Consider the following 20,899-nt stretch of genomic DNA (forward strand, 5'->3'; position numbering starts at 1 on the left):
AGATCCCAATTGGTCAGCAAGGTGTGTGTATCAACAAATCAAGCCAGCTCTGGCCTCAGGAACTCAGCGGTAGAGAGCAATGCTTCTATTACATCAGTCCAGGCACTGGCTCGAATACAAATGGCGGGAGACAAACAGAAGCAAGATGCCACACCCCTTACACCAGGTCCCCTGCCATGGCCAGGAGGTGTCAAAGGCTAAGGAAAGTTTGCAGTTCCCACTGCCACAGGTGGGATTCCTTTGCTCTGGGAAGGAATTCAGCTTTGGGCGGAGGATAAAGTGATCCCTTCCTCCACAGACAAGACTCAAACCTCACGACGCTTAGGATGTGGCTATCGTGAAGACTCACAGAGTGAACAGAATTCTCCCAGGTACATCTCCAAGGAAGTCATGGACTTTCCATTGAGGAAAACACCTTCTCCACGACGCTATTTCCCTGAGCTCTTTTGAGGAACTAGTATTTCAAGGAGAAGAACTTTTCAATTTAGCACTACATGTAACTTATCAGTGGCCAGCAATGAGATAGCACCCAACAATGCACATACACTTCATTCTATGTAAAAGACAGGAGCCTTTGGTGATTGCTTAGCAGGTCTGTTTAAGGCATCGTTGTGGTGAGGAGTTCGGGGAAGTTTTGACATGCTGCACACATAATATTTTTGAAGGATGACACTGATGATATAGACAAGTTCCAGGTGAAGATATTTTTGTAAATCTCCTGAAACCCATAGTACATTTGAAGAAAGAAAAAAATGTCATGTATTTCTACAAATTTAGGGTTCCATACAATCTGTACCATGCAAGCTTTCCCATGTGTTTATTTATCAGTGAGGCAAGAAGGAGGAAGGGAAAGAGAGGAGAGAGAGAGAGAGAGAGAGAGAGAGAGAGAGAGAGAGAGAGAGAGAGAGAGAGAGAGAGGGAGGGAGAGGGAGAGGGAGAGGGAGGGAGGGAGAGGGAGGGAGAGAGAGAGAGAGAAGGAAGAGGAGGAGACTGGTTTGGTTCTGATTAGCGGCCAGCACTGACTCCAGCCACGGGGTGGTGGCGACCCCTCCTGGCTGTCCTTAGGCACAGCGGCTCTGTCTACTTCTTCAGGAGGAACTTGTGTGTGTTTCCTATTAGGGTTCCCAGAAACTCATAAACCGCTGTAAAATCCATCGTGCTAATAGAAGGAAGGACATAAATGCCGACTGAAGCGATTGATGCCACCGGTGTCACTCACGAGGCTGACTGAGTGGGGGAGAAATCTTTACAGTTACTTTACAAAAGGTGACTTTTTTTTTTTTAAGTGTCGGTCCATAGATTAGGTTTAATATGGATGTTCAAGCTGGCCGGGGAGACTCTAATTATATTGGTCTTCTGTTCCCGTACCGACCTGAATCATGCTCACATCTCTCTCACCATGAGCACTTTGGCTAAGGAATTCCACTCCCCATGGCTTCACCCTCAATGCCCACATCTTTTACACGGGAGACCTTCCCAGGTGTAGAAGCAGCTGCCTTGCCACCACCCTTGCCTGGTCTGGGTAATTCTGCGCATATCCTACACATTCACTTCCACTTGCCACACGCTCAGTGTTCCTGTGTGCTGGCCTCCGTACCTCCTGTTCCCTCATGGGTGGTGAAGTCTGGGTTCATGGTGAAGCTGGGCCTGATGAGGACACTGGGGAAACACACATGGTCATCCTTCAGTGAGGACTTGCTGGCTTATGGGCAGATTTGATCACAGTTTTCTAAGTGTCCTACTCTTGTTTTAAAACTTGGTACCACACACATTCTGAAACAATGGGTAATATTGGCTGTGAAACACGCCCTGGCCCGTGGGGCCAGCTGCAGGGTTGGTAACCCTGGCTCTGTCTTGTACAGGCAACTGTGGTCTGCTTGAAATGTCCATGCCTCAGTTTCCTCATCTCCAAAGTGGAGACCACAACGTGGTGTACCTCATTGGGTTGGTGGCATTAGGATTGAGTCGCCTGACTATAGGAGAGAGTATCTGGGCATGAGTTTGTGGCACTGTGTGTGTGTGAGACACAGGAGGGTGCTGGCATCTAAGAATCAAGGCAAATGGAAAAGGTAATCAAAGATGAAAGAGAGAAAAGCAGCCTTCCTTCTGCCCTTCCCACACTTAATAAATAATGCCATGAATGGGGATTCTTGTCTGGCCGTGTGTGTGTGTGTGTGTGTGTGTGTGTGTGTGTGTGTGTGTGTGTGTACATGCGTGTGCGTGCATGCATGTATACATGTGCTTGCGCATGCCAGATGTCAATGCTGGTGTCTTCCTCAGTCAGCCACTTTCTTTTTAAAGACTGTTTTTCTCATTACACCTGGAGCTTACCAATTTGGCTAGACTAGCTAGCCAAGCAAGCCCCAGGGGCCTTCCTCTTCCGCAGTGAAATTACAAGCTTTTTTTTTTAAATGTAGGTGCTAGGAATCCAAACTCAGGTCTTTGGTCCTCATATCTACACAGCAAGCCCTTTACCCACTGAGCCATTGCCCACAGTCCTCATCTGGTCATTTTCTTTCTTTTCCTTTGGTTTTTTGAGACAGGGTTTCTCTGTGTAGCCCTGGCTGTTCTGGAACTCGTTCCGTAGACCAGCCTGACCTCAAACTCAGAGATCTACCTGCCTCTGCCTCTGCTGGGATCACAATCATGAGATACCATCACCTGACCTGATCCTTTCTTTATAAATTTTCAGCCACAGTCTGGTCACAGTAAGCCTTCCTCCTACTCATCACAAGACGGGGCAGCATTGGGGCTTTGGCAGATACTTCCACAGAACTTCTCAGATACACTTGAATCGGAAGCAGATAGATGTCTGTGAGTCCAAGGCCAGCCTGATCTACAAAAGTGAGCCAAGGCTATACAAAGAAATTCTGTCTCAAAAAGCCAAAACCAACCAAACTAACCAACCAACCTTGAACCTCAAACTACACCCAGCCTCCCATGCCTACCATGGTGCTTCGTCTGGCCCTGGGCAGACTGTGGCTTGAAAACTGAATCTGCCCATGGGTGTTTTAGGTGCTTGACTTCTACGACCGGCGGCTGTGCCTTCTGAAGTTTGAACTGAGAGCACAGCAAATTCTGCACACGGTGTTCTCCTTTTGCTTTCTAAAGTCCAGAAGATTCTGTCAGCCCCAAAGGAGCATGGGAAATTATGTATCTTTTATGGCACGGCTAGATCAGATCATTTACCATAGGGGAAGATGGGAAGATTTCCTTAACTTGAAAGTGGATTCTATGCAAGGACCTGCTCTTCCCTTCTTTGTTACTAATAGAAAAACAAACAAACAAAAGAATGCATGTTTCCCCCTTAGGATAGCAGAGTGCCCACCAAAAAGACACATCTTCCCTGTCTGCCTCCCTTTCAGGGAGATCTGCCGAATGAGACTCCAGTAGAATGTGACCATGGGCTTCTGGAGAAGAGAAGGCCTCGGACAATGCCTTAAACCTGCATGTGGTGTCTGGAAGCAGAGTGACCGCCTTGTAAAATGAGGACCAAAGACACACACTGAGGCCTGGGAAGGTGGTTCAGCCGATAAGAGTACTTTGCTCTGCAAGCCCTAGGACCTGAGTTCAAATCCCCAGTGCCTGTGTAAAGAAAAAAAAAAAGCCCATCCCAGCACAGGGTAAGAGTGAGGTGGGGCAAAGATGGGAAGATTCTGGAAGCTCCGTAGCTAGCTAGCCACTCTGTCTGAGCTTCTGTTCTCTAGAAGACTGTCTCGAAGTAACAAAGTGGAGGAGGAAAGATGTCAGACATTCTGACCTAGGCATGTGCGTGTGCGTGTGCGTGTGCGTGTGCGTGTGTGTGTGTGTGTGTGTGTGTGCAACAGTGACATACCTGCACACTCATGTATTTATACCATAGAACATGCACACCAAAAGCACACACACACACACACACACACATATACATGCATGCACATGTGCACACGCATGCAGAAAGCTGCAGACTGAAGATGAACAATGAGGAGCTCTGAGGACCTGAGTCCACCGTGTGTTTAAGCCGCAATATTTGCCTGGAACAAATTGTTCTTTTTTGACTTGTTGTGTGAGGAAAGCAAACTCCTGTTGAGAAGTAAACATGATCAAGGCTGCTTAGGACAGGGCTTGGTACATAGCAACGTGCTTCACGGGCCTCGCTAAGTCCAGTAGAATAAACATTTACTTTAGCTTCTGTAGTTAGGTTTCTACACACTCTACATACACGGTAAGCCATACCCTTTGTCAACACATGTAGGTATTGCAGTGTCTTGTCGTTCTAACTTTGTTCTAGTGCTTTGCATAGCACATGATAATGTATGAATAGTGTGTGTGTGTGTGTGTTTGTGTGGGTGTGTACATGTTACATATGTGCGCAGTTGTGAACATCCATGTGCACACATGCAAAGGTCAGAAGAGGATGTTTTGCTCTGCTTTGCTGCCAGCAGGCCAGCTGACCAGGGAACTCTCAGAATCCTCCTGTCTCCACTCCCCAGGGCTGAGGTTATAAGCACGTGCAGCCATTACTTACTTGCTCTTTCACGTGGGTGGTGAGGATACAGACTCAGCACTGGCAAACGCTCTTGCCTACTGAGCCGTCTCCCCAGCGACTACTTAGGAGAACCTGACCGAGCATCTGCCACAAGCCAGAGACTGAGGTGGCCTCTGAGGATGGTCATGAATGAGACATACCCTGCTCTGCCGAACACCATCGAGACCAGTAACGCCACTGTGACTGCTTGGGACCCGTGAGCCTTACCTCAGGCTCACCGCCTCAATCTCTACTTCTTGGCTCCCCAACTCAGGACCAGAATTTGAGACTCTGAACCACAAAGGATGGTTGTGCTAAAGACGGTTGCTGGAAATATTCCTGACACCTCCTCTCTATTTGTTAAAAAGAAGACCGTAGGTTTAACAAAAGCGGGAAGCAGATAACAAGGTTAGCCACTGAAGACAACTGAGCAGCCTAGGGATAAACACAAAGGAATGAACAGGTTTTACTAAGCAGGGTTCATGTGCACTTTTTGTCTAGAGACTGGAAGCCATTTTGTTTGTGTCTCTGTAAAACTGCACTGTCCTCAATTGAAAATGTCGTACAAGGTCGATGATGCCGTACAAAGCGATGCCATACAGAGCCACTTTTCAACACACACCTGGCTAAACATGAACTAAACAAGGACAGCAGCAGTGGCCATGCTAAAGTAGACAGCAGAAAGCCCAAGAGGCCTCAGCCCTACACAAAGAACCACAGGCAACCACATAATGGGAGGATCAGGCGAAAATCTTCCCAGGGAGGAGCGCAGCAAATGTGTTGTGCTGTCGTGAATGGAAGTGAAGCACACTTTATTTCCATTTCATTGAGATCTCCTTAATGTGAGTATTTAAGGAGGTATGAGAGGCCTTTACTGGTGGTGTGTGTGTGTGTGTGTGTGTGTGAGAGAGAGAGAGAGAGAGAGAGAGAGAGAGAGAGAGAGACAGACAGACAGACAGACAGACAGACAGACAGACAGACAGACATTAAGAAACGTCTTTGTAGACTGCACAGATTTAGGAGATCTGTTACAGTAACAGTAGCCACGGGTACAGGGACATTTAAATTTTGTGCAAACCATGGCGTCCAATGTTCCTTTATGCCCTAAGTGTTGATCTGAGGCCAGACTAGGCCAGCAGAATTCATTCTGGTCAGACAGCGGGAAATTCCTCCGCGCGAATGGTGTTGGTGGTCTCCGTTCTACTGTAATCCAGGAGCCCACACAGCAAAATCTCACTAATGAATGAGCCCACCCACGCAGGACCCACCCCTCCTCCCCCTGCTCCCACCAGCGCCAGCCCCATTCAACACCCTCACACCACCACCGCCACCCCCCCCTTCCTCACTCCTACCCAAGGATTCATTTGTTTCCGGAACAAACTTTAAAATTAAAATCACAGAAGCCTCCTCAACAAGGAACCAAACCAAAGGCCCTCTGGAGGAATTCCCTGGGCAGCGCCTGAGAGCTACCACAGGAAGTCACAACCCCTCTCGCTCTCAGCCTCAAAGACCCTCCGTGGAAGAACAGTCTAACAGTGTGGGGCCTGCCGAATCTCGGAGGTGGGTCCCACAGCGCTTGGGTTGTTTGTTTTTCCTCGCAAGAATGCTAATCAAAGCACAACTTTTAACCCATCCAACCAACCAAATACCGGGAGCTGGCAAACGGCAGGCAGGGGACTCGGGGACAGGCAGCCTGGAGAGCTCCTTTTGTGGCAGGGGCGTATTTTGGAAGGAGAACCTCGATTACTTTGCATGGAAGGTCTGGCCACCCAGGAGCCCTACGATAGCAGCACGGTGACAGGCCGACCTCCACTCGGAACTTAGCCCAGGCTGGATGGAGGCTGTTGTTTCCAGTTGGTACCAAGCCTGGATTGTCAGAGGAAACAGTAATAACCCCAACAGGGTAGACATAGAGTGCCCAGCCCCAGCCCTGCGTTACCCCGAGAATGCTGCGGGGCCACTGCGCTTAGACTCCCTTATCTATCGCTACCTTGCAATTGTCTCCTTTGCCTTTTCACTGGGCTCTTGGAGGTTAGGAGACCGAGAGCGAGTGAGTGGGGTCTGAGTACAGCCCCTAGAAAAGCCAGCCTTCCGTACTGGGCCCAGAGTATGAGCTGATGCTTGTGGGGAGGGAGTGGAGAGGGGGAAGAGACGATATTAATTGCCTTGCTTTTGGAGTACCGAACACACACATACTATTTTCACTTGCTTCTGTCCCCAACAGCGGTGTGCTTTTATGACACTCTGTGGCAGGCACGGGCTCTTTGACAATAATGGTTAGTTCTAAACTAATGGCCCTCCCAGGCTGCGTAAATCCTTCCCAACACGTCTCTGGTTTAAGTCAAAGAAGTTTATAAAGGTTCAGACCTGCCGTGCTAGAAGTGGAAGAGGAAAGTAAAAGACAGAAAGGGAGGGAGGGAGAGAAAGGAGAGGGGAGAGAGAGAGAAAGACAGACACAGAGAGACAGAGAAGAAGAAGAGGAGGAAGAGGAAGAAGAAGAGGAAGGGAAGGGAAGACAAGAGAAGAGAGACTTTGGGATGCAGCATGCCAGGGTCCTCCAGCTCTGTCAGGCCTACTAGACATAGCCTTCCCTAAGTCTGGGCACACATCACAGGAGGTAGCTTGGAGAGCTGGCCTGTTTTGGAACTCCCAAGACTGACTAAATTGGAAATCTATAGATCCTCCCGCTGATTTCTGTTCCTACCACAAGAGGGCAGCACATGTCTCTCTATTAGTGGGAAAGGCAGGCCGCCCAGGGCAGCCACAGCTAAGAGCTTGTTGTGGTTTTTTGTTTTGGGTTTTTTTGTTTTGTTTTGTTTTTGTTTTGTGCGCTGGTGTTTAATTGACACAACAATGCTACAGGAAAAGGCATTGCTTTAATCTCTTCATCACAGACAGGAGTAGTGGAAGGGAAATCAAGAGAACTTGCTACTGTAGCCACAGACTGCCTGAGGCAGAAGTGGGCACATTACAGACCTAGACCACTGCCCAGGGCCCATAATTATGCTGTCCTAGGCTAAGATCGGTCTTTACATTTTTTGGGGTAGATAATTGCAGGATATGAGGAGTGATAAGGATAATATTTCGTGACATAGGAAAAGGGCATGAAGTTAGTGTTTCAGGATCCACAGATGAAGCTTCGTTGAACATAGCCAAGAACACTTGTTTGTGGATTGTCTGGAGTGCTCAAAGACCCCAAGGACCTTGCTGAGCAGAGCTGAGTGACCTTGTGCCATTTTCCAAGTCCACAATATGCCCTATCTGTCCCTCCACAGCCCTGACCTAAGACAAGGGTGCATGGGTTCTGTACAAGACAGGGCCCAAAACACTGATGACATGGGCTCGGGGCTACAGCAAAGCTTCATGGGACTCCCAGAGACACAAAAACAAAAAGAAGCAGGCCAGGGTGCAGACAGAACACAAGAGAGGTGGCAAGGGTGCAGCCCAAAGGCAGGGCCACAGCCAGGGCCTGCATGGGGAGGAAACACTGTGTGACCTGGCCTGGCCTGGAGTCACTGGGTGGGAAGACAAGCAGAGAAGGAAGAGCCAAAGAAAATGGAAACAGCAGCCCCGCGGTGTCAGGAATACTTGTTATTTTGTGGGGAGCTTGGTTTGTTTTTATCTGCAGAGGGGACCAGGTTGCACCGACCAGGAGGCTTATTCTGCTTTGTCTGCTTGCAAGTTTGGAACCATGTGGTGGCCCACCATGCCTGTCAGGTAAGCAGTCCTGGGTGCTGGTCCTGGTTTAGACACATCACACACACACACACACACACACACACACACACACACACGCACACACAGATATACAGATACACACAGACACATGCACACACAAATACAGATATATACACAGATGTACATATACAGACATACACACATATAGACACACACACACACACACACCAAGCTCCATTCTATAGACATTTTTTGTTTTTCTTTCTCACCTTCTTCTAGTGGACAGTGCTTTGCTATATGTAGGCACCAACCTTCTAGAACACATGGATTTTCCATTTAAAATAGAAACAAAGTCCCCCTCCCCTAAGACAGAGGAACACTGGTGTAGAAATAAGAGAGAAATGGAGATTGGAACAGAGAAAAGAAGAGAAAAAGAGGAGAAAAGAGGAGAAAAGAGGAGAGGAGAGGAGAGGAGAGGGAGAGAATTCAAATATGGGGAAACACATCCATCCCAGAGATGTGTGGTCAGACAGCCTGAGAAACCCAGAGGGATAAGGCCCCCAAACTAAGTGATTTATAGAGTCCACATTCAGAGGCTACAACTGGGACTTTTCAGCTCCTTAGCAGGAAAAGAGAGCCCTCCCCACAACCCCAGAAGTGGGATCTTTAGAGCTCTCTGCTCTCCCGTCATGGTGGCATGTCCATAAAAACTGGGGACTGAAGACGGTGACCAGTGACTGTGAACCAAGGGGAATAGAACACCAGATCTCTGCCTCAGTCCAGTGAGTACACATGCCCGATCCGGTCCTTGCCAGCTAGAAAGAAAACACACGAGAATCTGACACTCTTCCCCAAAACAAGGATGGTAATTCTGGGCAGGAATGTTAACTGTATCTGAGGGAAACGCGATAGGGTTGGAAGAAATAGAAAGGGACTCTCAAATGAGTTAATACGAGTAGAGAATTAGACATGTGCATTCCATCCCTTGTTAATTGCCTGGAATGCGCCATATGGCATAAGACATGAAATGTGCTCCGGGAACTGATAGGATTGAAGTGCAAGGGAAAGAGAGATTGCGAAAGACTAAGTAAAATACAGTACGCTGTGCCTAAATTATGGTAAGTAGCTACAAGGAATCTGTGAAAGCCCCGGGAATTGGCAGCGATTTCCAGCTCTGTTCTGATGGCCAGTTGAAAGCTGAGTGCTCAGAGGGAGAAACCTAGATTGTCTTGGGAGATGGCAAAGAGATGCACTGTAGGAGAGTGCGTGTAAAAGAAACCACTCAGGCGAAGAGGGGAACCCGCGGAGCCAAACTGAGGTCCCCAGCAGAGCACATGCATGCCCTTGAGGTGGGGACAGGCAGGGCTGCTGGGACTACCAAGTCAGCCACCCATCTTGGCTCATCTGAGGTGCCCTATGCCCTGGTGGCATCTCTGAGGAAGATGCAAGGAGCAGGGATGGGAGGCAGGTAGTCAAAGACAGAGATGACAGAAGTTAAAGAGGAAGGCTAGACTCTGCCATGTGGCCAGGCACAATGCTTGGGAGCAGTATTCAGGATGACAACCCAGATTGCTCCCTGCTGCGGACTTCTGGGATGGCATGGTGTGTACCAAAGAGAAGATGGGAGTGTGTGTGCATCCCGAATCCTTCCACTTCGGGGTTCTGGAGACCCCAATGTCAATAAAGTAGCATAGACTGCTCCTCACCCCATCCGCCAACCACTGCACATGTGCCTGTCCAATAGAAAAGGCTAAGTGTGAGAGGGAGAGCAGAGGGTTCCTGTAGCTCACACAGACATGCCTGAAGGCCTGACTGCTCTTTTCTCTGCTCTAAAAGATGTCTGTTCTTGGGGCCATGAGCGCGCTCTCTCTCTCTCCTCTCTCTCTCTCTCCTCTCTCTCTCTCCCTCTCCCTCTCCCTCTCCCTCTCCCCCTCCCTCCCTCCCTCCCTCCCCCCCCCTTCTCTCTCTCTCTCTCTCTCTCTCTCTCTCTCTGAGTTTCTGACTCCATTGAAGTCCATCTCAACACCTCCCCTCAAGACAGAGAGTCCTGATTCCTTGCTCAGCAGAGGTCTCCCTGAGAAAACAGTGGCTTCCATGGGAAAGAGAGACTCAGAATTCCAGGATCTGCACAGCAAGCAAGAGACACACAGCCTTCGTCACTGTGGGGGTTTCCCACAGATAGCCCTGGGCTTTTGTTTTTAAGCTTTCTGCCTTACCTGGTGACTCCTCTCTCCTTCTCCTTCCTAGTAGGCCGGGCTTTCTGAATGCCTCTCCTCACCACCCTCTGCCCTTCCTCAAACGTGTTCCTTGGGTATTGACTCTAGTTTTCTGTTCACTCCCTGACTTAATCCCCCACAGCCATCTGCTCCTTCAAACTGCCCCAAGGTGCAGTTGTCAGCCCTAGAAAACATCTGCTCTTGTGCATCAGAAGTATTATTTCGCAGGAATGAGTGTGGGTACACACCTGTTCTCTCTGTTTTACAGATGGAGGAACCAATGCACACACACACATCTGCCCTCAGCACCCAGGACCCCACCCCTGCTGTGAGGCCAACAAGAGAAAAGATGTGAACTCAGGTTGTAGGGAGGAGGCGTTCCATCTCACACAGCTGCTGGGCGCTGAGCTCAGAGAAGCCGTGCATGTGTGGGTGCTGTGACGTCACAATGAAGAATTGGGAGGGTGCAACTGGGCACTGTGGTGCATCATGGCAATGCGGCACTGTCATGATATGACGGAGAGTTTAGGTGCCACAGTTCACATTGTGATAGTGCAATAAAATAGTGTGAGGTCACACAGCTACTGTCTCTTCCTGAAGCCAGGTAGCGAGAGGGTGTTGGTGGAGGGGGTTGAGGGGTGAGGTGGAGGAGAAGCACATGGCTGGTGTGGATGGAGGATTCAGCCCAGATAACAAACATTAGCAAGTATTTGGGGATTCTGGCTGAGAAATAGCTCGATAGAAATTACTAGAAGCAGATGGCATGGGATACAGACTGGGAGTTACTGGAGGACAGCTGAGGATTAATGTCTGCCCTGCCCCAGGTGGACCAAGGCTATGTCTGTGTTTTCATTGATTGCTAGCGGGTTAGAAAATGCTGCTGTAATAATTATAGGGCTACTAATAGACAATAATTAGGCCCTACCTTTAAATTAACAGCAACGGTGAGAGTCCAGCAGACCCTGGTTGAGGGTGGGTAGGAAGGAAGAGCAAAGTGCAGAAGAAGCAGCGTTGCCTTCTGTGTCCCCAACAGTGGGCATGACTACCATGCAGCGAGCACTCTGTGCATGCCAGGCACTGTACCAAGACATGCACATGCTTTGACTTAAGGACGACAATGCACCTGCCACACATACGGTGACTCTGCCTGGCAGAAGTATTGATTAATACGTTCATCTCATAGTTTCAAAAACAGGCTTAGACGGAACACATCTCCTGGGCACATTCGTGCAGCTACTTCTGCGATTCAAATGCAGGCCAGTAATGCCACATCTGTCTGGTTTCTGGCCCATGTAGACAGCTAGTTTGCTAAGGGCAATGGCTCTTATCTGTTCCTCTTTGGTGGCTTCAGAACCCAGTGTAAGACACGTTCTTTCAAATTGGCCTCAGAGTGGGTGCTGTTCTGTGCAACGTGAGCACACACGAGTGTGTGGATATGTGCATGTGGCAGCTGGAACCGGATAGTGCATGTTTTTCTCTATTGTCTCCTTGTTTTATTGACAAGACAGAGTCTCTTGCTGAACAGGAAGCTCACCATTTCATGTAGGCTGACTGGTCAGCAAGCATTAAAGATCTGCCTATCTCTGCCTCCTCCACCCCTCAAAAATCTGGACTTACAGGCACATGATACAGCCATGCTCAGCTTTTTACATGGGGGTTGAGAATTTGAACTCAGATCCTTTGCTTGTAGAGCAAGAACTCTTACACACCGAACCATTTCCTGGGTCTCTATAGAATTTTGTTGCATGTCTAAATGGAAGAGAATATTTGAATTAATGGCCAGTTCTATTGAGTTCTACCTGGGACCATTTCCCATGGGTGGAGTTGGGCTTTGAGTAGTTTGGAGAGTGCAGGTGATAGCAAGGATTTGCAAACACTGGCATTTCTCAAGCTCTTTTGTGACAAGGCAGAACTAGATGATGGCCATCGACAGCGTGTCCAAGGGAATAAGGGACAGAGGGTTCAGCTCAAAAAGGAAAGGAGGTGGCTAGAGATAGCTCAGCTGGTAAAGCGCTTTCTGCATAACAACAAGGACCTGAGTTTGGTCCCCCCAGTACCGGACATAGAGGCTTGGAGTTGCTATGACATCACTTAAAAACCAAGTGGATTCCTGGAGCTCGCTGGCCAGCAGACATAGCCAAACCAGTGCATTTCAGGCAAGCAAGAGACATTGTCTCAACAAGAAACGTGGGAGGGGGTACCATCTAGAGAACAACACCTGGGATGACCTCGGCTTCCCCATACATGTGCTTATATGTGCACATGCACAGCCTACTGCCCACACATCTGTACCTTGAACAAGAACACAAAATAAGTGAGATAAATGAAAATGTGAATTAAGGAGAGGTACCACCTGAAGTAAGATGTTGGGTACATAGATGCTTAGCTGAAGAGCCAGCAAGAAAGAGAGCAGAGTGATGGATGTCAGAAAGCCCGGAGCTGCCATCCTGGAACGCTAAGAAGGTGGGGAGACTCGCAGCCTGTCTCCTGGCTCGTGAAGACAGTGAGCATGGAGCTGGCTGGGGAGTGTGGCTCTGGGCTGTCTTGTAGGAGGGAGGCCATCTCTACAAGAAGACTGGCCTGCAGAAACATAAGCCTGCAGAAATATAAGTCTGCTGAACCTAAGAACGTTTTGGGTCCTGCTCACTGAAACGGGGTATGGGACAGGAAGAAAGGACATTGAAAGGTGATGTGGGTTGGTGGTGAAGTTCTAGTCACAAAGGAAGAGTGCAGGCTATCTCAGGACCATGTGGGGGACAGCTATTGAGAAAGTAGACAATGCCTGAGCTTTAAAAAAAAAATGTGCGAGTGGGTCAGGGGAAGGAGTCACAAGGGCAAAGCCCATTATGGAGAAACCCGGGGTGAAACAGAAGAAAGGAGACAATGAAAATTGGAGAGTATTGAGTTTATAGGAAATCGACACGCTGTGTTCTGTGGAAACTGTTGCTTTGGCTTTGGGCATAACAGAACTGTAAATGTGGATAATATGTAAATACCGTTTATAATTTAAAAAGTCTGCAAGGTTCAAATGAGATAATCTTTCTGAGGGCACTCTGGCAAGTATGGAGGAAGATATTTGTGGTTGAGATGAAAAGACACTGGTCGTAGAGTCTGGAGAAAAAGAACCAAGAGTTGGCGGGCCCAGGAAAGAGAGACCCCCCCCCCTTCACCCTTTGCCTCTGAGCTTTGGGCCAGCAAGCTGTCAATAACTGGTCTTGTACAGGAAGGTCTGAGGGCTGTGATACTTCATCTTTTGACAACTTGAGTTGATTTAGAGTCAAGCCGGAGGCAGACCTCTGGGTGTGTCTATGTGGGTGCTTCCACGGAGAGTTAGGCAAGGAAGGAAGCCCCACCCCATGCCGGTGGCACCATCCCATGGGCTGGGTCCTGGTTTTAACAAAATGGATAAAAGCAAAAAGCAAGCTGAGCATGTCTTACCTCCTGACTGCACATAGACTTATGAGCAGCTGCCTTGAGCCCCTGTCCCATGCCTACCTGCCAAGATGGACGGTACCCTCAAAGTGTGAGTCAAAATGAACTTTTCCTTCATTAAAAGTTTCCCTTGTCATCTGTCACTGCAATCCAAAAATACTTCTCACAGGCTCTGTTAGTCTCCTCAGACTTAACAGCAATCAAAGACCACTAGATGGGTGACTTAAAATTCACAGTTCTGCAAGACAGAACATTCCAAAATTACATGCCACCCTTTCCTTTTCTCTCCCTGTTTCTGGAAAGCCATGGCTGTAGCAGTGGCAGTGGCCATGGCCGTGGCTGTTGCTGTGGCAGTGGCTGTGGCCATGGCTATGGGAGTGGCCATGGCTGTGGTTGTGGCCGTGGCTGTGGCTCTATGGCTCCACTCTCCACTTCTATCTTCCCATGGCCCTCTGTCCCACATCTCTGTGTCTTCTCATCTTTTTATGAGGACAACAGTCATTGGGTTTATGGATCCCACTAAGTTTATCTCAAGATCCTAAGCAAACAGGGTCATGTTCTGAGGGTCCAGTGGACAGGTGGGCATGACCTTTGAGGGGAGGGGCATTATTCAACCAACTACAGGAGCCAAACTATAATGAAGCAAGATCACCAGTGTGTTTAAAATATTTTCCACATACTGCATCTCATCCTTCAAAGATTTCTCTCTTTATAGCTCTTCTAAGGTAGTATTGTCCAAGAGATAAGATCAAAAACGTACAGACTGGCATTGCAGGTTCTGGCTTCTTTTCTTGACCTCTGGCCTTAACCTTTTTCCATCTCCCAACTCCCAACTCTGTGACCTTAGTTGAGATCCTCCTAGAAACTTTCTCAGAGGAGGAACTCCCACTTCAGGTACCTTCATAGAAGTTGCTTTTCCTTTTGCTGCCCTGGTACCCAACTCTTTGATTAAACCAGACTATGCCTTCTGTCTCCTGCTTTGCTTGTGTGCGACTTGGCACCCTCCTTCTGCACCAGCCAGCCCAGGGGACTATGGGCCCAGTGACCCAGTGCCTCACACTCCAGACTTTCAGCCATGATGGACTGTGTTCTCAAACTGTGAGCCAAGAAATCCTGCCTTGCCTCCCACACCTCTTGTCGTCCTGAATGCTGTCAAGAATCTCTTTGAATTTCTAGGCTTTTATTATGTTCTTGGGACAAACCAAGCTCTCAGTACCTGTGTGACAGGTATATTCCCTTCCTATGAAGCTGTTTCTGTTCTCCTAGTGTTTTTTTTTCCCTCTCACAGGTACCCAGAGACACCCCTGCTCTGAAATCCAAGAGTGCCCGGTATCTTCCTGTTTGTCCACTGTGCATTATCAACTGGCCTGTTCATGAAGATTCATGTGGCGTTTCTTCTGTCTGGTGTGGTGGCACACCCCAGGGGTCTAGTCATTCCTGCTTTCTATAGTCAAGGGAACACTCTTTCATCCCTTCCCTTTGGAGGGGCAACTCACAACCACTCTTCAGGTTCTACACATCCCCACTCAGGTCCCTCAGCAAATATTTAAAGGATGATGCTGAATGAGGGACTGAAATTTCCATAAGTTTAAGTGTGGGGTGCTCAGACGCCAACATAGGAGAAGCAGGTCCCAGGCCTGAAGCCGATGCCAGGAGAGAGGAGGGAAGAGGGAGGAGGGAGAAGGGGGAAGAGGGAGGGGAAGGGGAAGGGGGGAGGAGAGAAGGAAGGGGAGGAGGGAACGAAGGGAGGAGGGAGGAAGGAAGAGGGAGGAGGGAGCCGGCTTTCAGAAGTCCTTTCCCAGACTCCCCACACTCATGGTGAAGAGAGTACAGATAATTAGGTCTGTGGCCTACATCAAATTTTAACCCTCTTTTGCCCTCCTCATGCTTCTTGTCAGCCCCCTGAAAAGCTTTTCGGGAACTACAAAAAGGTGGGAACACATACGGGGGTCATAGAGCATCAAGCATCCTTCCATGCCATGCCTTCCAGCTGTATCACACAGGGGTTTTCCAAAGCAAGCTTACATCCCATCTCCGAGTCAACAATGGCACACTCTTGTTCCTCCTACTCTAAGGACAGCAGGTTCCGTGCCCTCCCTTCCGAGTCAGGAAGACGAGAGGAGGTGAGTCAATAACAAGCAGCATGGGTTCCAGAAGCTTCTCTGATCTGGTGGTCTGAAATGGCCATGATGTCCCATGAGAGAGTTGTGCCATGTGGCATGAAGTGGACCCTTCCTGGGCGTCCCTAGATGCACTGTGCCACGCGGCATGAAGCAGACCCCGTCTGTCTGGGCATCCCTAGAAGCACTCACCAGCATTGTTCTGCTGCTTGGTGTTTTTGATGTAGGCTGAGAACTTGGAAAAGATGTCAATGCCGGCAGTGTTGGATTCCCGGTGTTTCGCAGCCAGTTTGGGGTACCTGGAAGGGAAGGCACAGGGTTCTGTGACGCTGTAAGCACAGGACTCTTCATTGGCAATCCTGTCCACATCACAGGGAGTAGCATTTCCCTTCCTGGCTGGAGCTACCACCTTTTGGGATTTAACAGTCATCCTGCGGGGAGGGTGGGCATTCAGCCTTCAGTCATAATAAAGGAAATCAGAGGCTAAGAGATTTAATCAGAGTGACTCAGTCTGCTGGGCAAGAAACCGGAAAGCCACCCACAGGGCTCTTCCTGGAACTACCACATGGTACACAGTGACACAGGGCTAGGCTCTGTGTCAGGTGGGGCTCCTGAACTTACGAAAACACCCATATACCCACCGCCACAATCCTAGCTGTCCAGAGCTACTGGATGCCCAGGCCCTCAGCACGGTGGTCCTAACTCATTTCTCCAAAGGAAGAGTGCCCCTTTTATGCCTCTAGAATGTCTCTCTGATGCTTACTACATGTGTGCACTAATAAGAACTTAGCCCGGCTACACCTGCAGGTCGTGTGGTTTTTATCACTAGGATTTCCAAGTCTGGAGGGAGATTTACAGTGACCTCCACTCACTGCGTCCCTTGCACTGCTTCTCATTTTGAAGTAAAGGGAAAAACATTGCTAGGGGTGGGCCAGGCTGAGTGAGGAGGTAAGTGTGCATGTGTGGTAATCCTTGCCCTTACCCAACACCCTCATCACAGGACTAATGCTAATCAGTTGTTTTAGTTTATAAAAAGCATTCTTTTCACAAGATGATTATGCACATGACCAGGCGGACGTGGGCATAGATGGGGGCAGGTGTGGGTCTTTTGTCATCTGGAGTGAATAGTTTTGCCATACACTGGTTGGGGTGTTGTTGTTGTTGTTGTTGTTGTTGTTTGTCTATTAAGCAAAACTCTCTTGGTCAGATTTTGTTTTCAGCCAACGAAATCTTTAAAAACCATTTGCTGTGAGGTCGCAGTGATTGCTCATTCAAGAAAGACAGTGAGAAAAGACCTGAATTTGACTCCCAGAATGGATGGCAGAAGGGTGAGAGGGGTAGCATGCTTGTAACCCCAGTTCTGTAGAGGGGGGACAGGCAGCTCTCTGGGGTTTGCTGGCCAGCAGACTAGACTAGTTAGTGAATCTTAGGCCAGGGAGATATCCAGACCCAAAGGACAAGAGAGGCAGTAATACGTGAGGAAAGACACTCTAGTTGATCTTGGCCTCAGACGCATATACACACATGTTCACACAGCTGACTGAGTGCGCACACACACACACACACACACACACACACACACACACACAAACACAAACACAAATCATTTGTCATCATTCTTTCTTCTTCAATGATCTCATTAACTAGGGCTGTCCCATTCTTGGAGCCATGATAGGTTTTTTGTTTTGTGATTGATTGATGGATTGATTGATTATTTTTGCCCAGGCAGATTTAATGTCAGAGACATTGCCCTTGGAAAAGTCCTTGGGAGCATATCAGGACCAGCTCTCAGCCACAGCCACTAGGCAGGTACAGAAGGAACTACTGGCCCCGTTTGATAGCAAAGGCTGTTGGCAGCCCAAAGTAAACAATCATTTAAGGACCTAAGTGTAGGACCAATAAGAAACTGGCTTTGTGACTATAAAACAGTGTCCTTCCTATTTGGTACTTGGATGCTGGGAAAAACTAACTTGCACCAAGTGGCTACTGTGTGCTAGACACGGTCCTAAGGCTAATGAAAGTAACTGTGTCTAATGTGTGAGTAAGAGCCAGATTGCTCTGGGATCCCCTGTCTCTGCTTCTTGAGGTCTGGTGTGACCAGTGACTGCAGTGCCTGCCTGGCTCTTTAAGCGGTTTCTGATGCTCTGAGCTTTGGAACTCACACTTGTGTGGGCATGTCTTTGTTTCCATGGTTCCTGCATCCTCACCTCACCAAACCCTCACCTGGAGGCAGGTTAATGGTTCTGACTGTTCTGATACTTAACTGCACACCTGGCTGTCATGTCAACGCTTTCTAAGAATAAGAGCCGTGAAGTCTGGCTCATTCGCCAAAGTCTGTCTCTCACAGTTTGTGGTTTAAGGCCCAAGGTCACCAGTCCTATTTAGGACTGTACTCAAGACAGCCATGCACGGGTGTGAATCCTTCCTCGCTGTCCTCTGATGAGCTCCTCTCTTTGTAAAGCTCTGGGCTATGCAGTAGTATCTTCTACATTACGCCCTGGTAAGATCAAGATTATTGTCCTCCACGTACAGATCTGGGCAATTTCCTCCAACCCCTGAAACATTGCTTTCTGGAGCAGGGAGGGAAGATTCCAGAAGCTCAGGGAGTTCTGGCATTCACAGAGCTCTGCCCAGGGCTACCTGAGGAGGAGGATGATCCTCGATGGAAGCTCCAGAGATACAGTGGTTCATCGCCCAGGAGTGGTTTCCTACATAGTTACCATGCTGGGATTGACCTTTGAGTTGCCCATGTCCCTGTAAGCAATCCCAATAAACCCAAGCTCGCCTTGAGTGGAATCTTTTCACTGGCCTGGCCTGGTGCCTACCTGGGCTGAACAGACATTCATTCACGTTGCCTCACAGAGCATCACATGACACTTGGGAAGCAGAATTAGAGAAGTGGTTTTGTGTTTAAATTTGTTTTAAATTCGCCAGCAACTGTGCATACATGCTTAGTGTCCATGGGCTTCTTCACACTTGCCAGCTGGTCATGCTGCAGTCATGTGACTAGATTCTAGCCAATGGAACTGTGCATGTGTGCGTGCATGTGTGTGTGCATGTGTGAGCATGCGTGCGTGCGTGCATGCGTGCATGCGTGCACATGCATGCGTGCACATGATGCGTGTGATGTAACTCCTCACGGCTCTGGCCCTTGAAAGCACTGTGTGTACTCTTTTTGCTTTTCTTTGCAGAAGACACCTTGGAGGCCACGTATGTACAAGGTGGAAGAGGGCCGCACTATCCATTGAGACTGCTTAAGTGGCAAATACCCTTGTCCTGCCAGGCCACTGTGCCTCGTGTTACTACAAAAGTGCGCCGCCTAGCAGCATAGACCTGCAATCAAGTCACGAACTCCAGAGCTCACACCCACATGATGTCGCATCATGTAGGGACTGCTAAAGCTTCGTCTCCACCTGTCAGACGGACAGGGGAACATAACTCTACTGCTGTAAGAGATCCATATCCACTCTTCCTATGAAACATTGCACTCACAGTGCCTTGATTCTGAGCCTTGTTAACTCTCAGTGCATGGTACACCACGTGACCAGCGGGTGCTCATTTACCCTCCAGGATTCGTGTGTGTATGTGTGTGTGTGTGTGTGTGTGTGTGTGTGTGTGTGTGTGTGTGTGTGTGTGTTTGCATATGGCGTGTGTGGAGGTACATGTGAATATGGTTGTGCATGCATATAGGAGCCTGAGGCTGATGCTTGGAATCATCTTTCACCCCACTGCACTTCTTTCTTTCTCATTGGTTGAGGCAGGGTCTCTCAGTGAAACCCAGAGCACCCCAGTATGGCTAGTCTAGACAACCAGCTTGCTCAAGGTGGTCCTCTGTCTTCCAATGACAGAATTACAGGCAGGCCACCATGCCCACCAGGCTGCTAAGTGGGTTTCCAAACTCTGGCCTTCATGCTTGCAAGGTAAACTAAGTGCTGAGCCATCCCAACCTCTTTGCACTAGGACTATATTTAAAAGAGTTTCAGGCATGGGAACACCATCCCTGAAACTCCTGTAGTCATGGATTTAGGGCTGAAAGGGACCTTGGAGAATAGAGTGTCACCCCTTCATAGATAGTTAAACAAGGAGGGAGGGAGCCTTGTTTAAAGACATGCAGGACCTGCAGTTGGTTTTGAGGTCACCATGCCTCTCAGATCTGAATCCTAACGACTCTGGTTATAGGATGGAGAACACAGGCAAGGGCCAGATATGTCTCTATAATAACTCTACGTGAGCTTCTATACGTTTTTTTCCTGCCCATCAACTGGGTCAGTCCATCAAAAGGAGAGTTGTTAGTCCCATTTAGAAACTACTCAAGATCTCCCGGACTCCTCATCTTGACACCAAATGTAATTTTTTTTAAGTGTTGGAGTTTTTGTATGTGATTTCTTCCCCTTTAAAAAACAAAACTAAGGAAGAAAAGTCTTGGCTCTCTGGCAGGTTTTTGCCAACAGCAGCATGATAAGAAACACATGGCTCCCAACATCAGGAAACAGGGAGTTTTGCTGCCCCCTGGAGGAGCATAAGGCCAGGCTACACTACTCCAGGGGCCTCTGGATGCAAGCCCCTCCACCTCCCAACCAGAGTTAGTGTGGGGGTTGGCTAAACTGGTGGCTTAGAGGCAGACCTGCAAGGATTCTGCGCTTGGAGCTGTGGCACCAGCTGAGTGATATTTACTGGCCAGTAACTGTAGCCCCCACCCAACCTGATGACACAGAGGGATCTATGGACACTCTCTGTGGACAGCATCCTGAGTGGTGGGTGATGCTGTCATTAAGGTCCTCACTCACTCACTTTAGGAGACCGCTGACATTCATTCCATGAGCTTGAGGACCTGCTACCTAGACGTCAGGTCACTAGCCTGGCAGCAGTGCCCTTTCTTACACCTACCACACTTAACTGAAGTCCAGAAAAGTCCTGAGCAGCAAGCAGCATGCTGGAAACCAGCA

At 48.8% G+C, this 20,899-nt stretch overlaps 1 protein-coding gene across 3 annotated transcripts in view; it reads right to left on the reverse strand.

The window, feature by feature from the left end:
* Positions 1-20,899, reverse strand: part of CLIC5 (chloride intracellular channel 5) — a 177,606-nt gene that overhangs the window by 18,728 nt on the left and 137,979 nt on the right. For all 3 annotated transcript variants that reach the window (XM_084754137.1, XM_084754135.1, XM_084754136.1), the window contains exon 4: positions 16,146-16,252. In XM_084754137.1, the coding sequence (XP_084610263.1) occupies positions 16,146-16,252 (107 nt within the window). The remainder of the gene's footprint in view (positions 1-16,145; positions 16,253-20,899) is intronic.

Source organism: Acomys minous (genome assembly GCF_964271855.1).
Source record: "Acomys minous genome assembly, chromosome: 13".
Taxonomy (NCBI): domain Eukaryota; kingdom Metazoa; phylum Chordata; class Mammalia; order Rodentia; family Muridae; genus Acomys; species Acomys minous.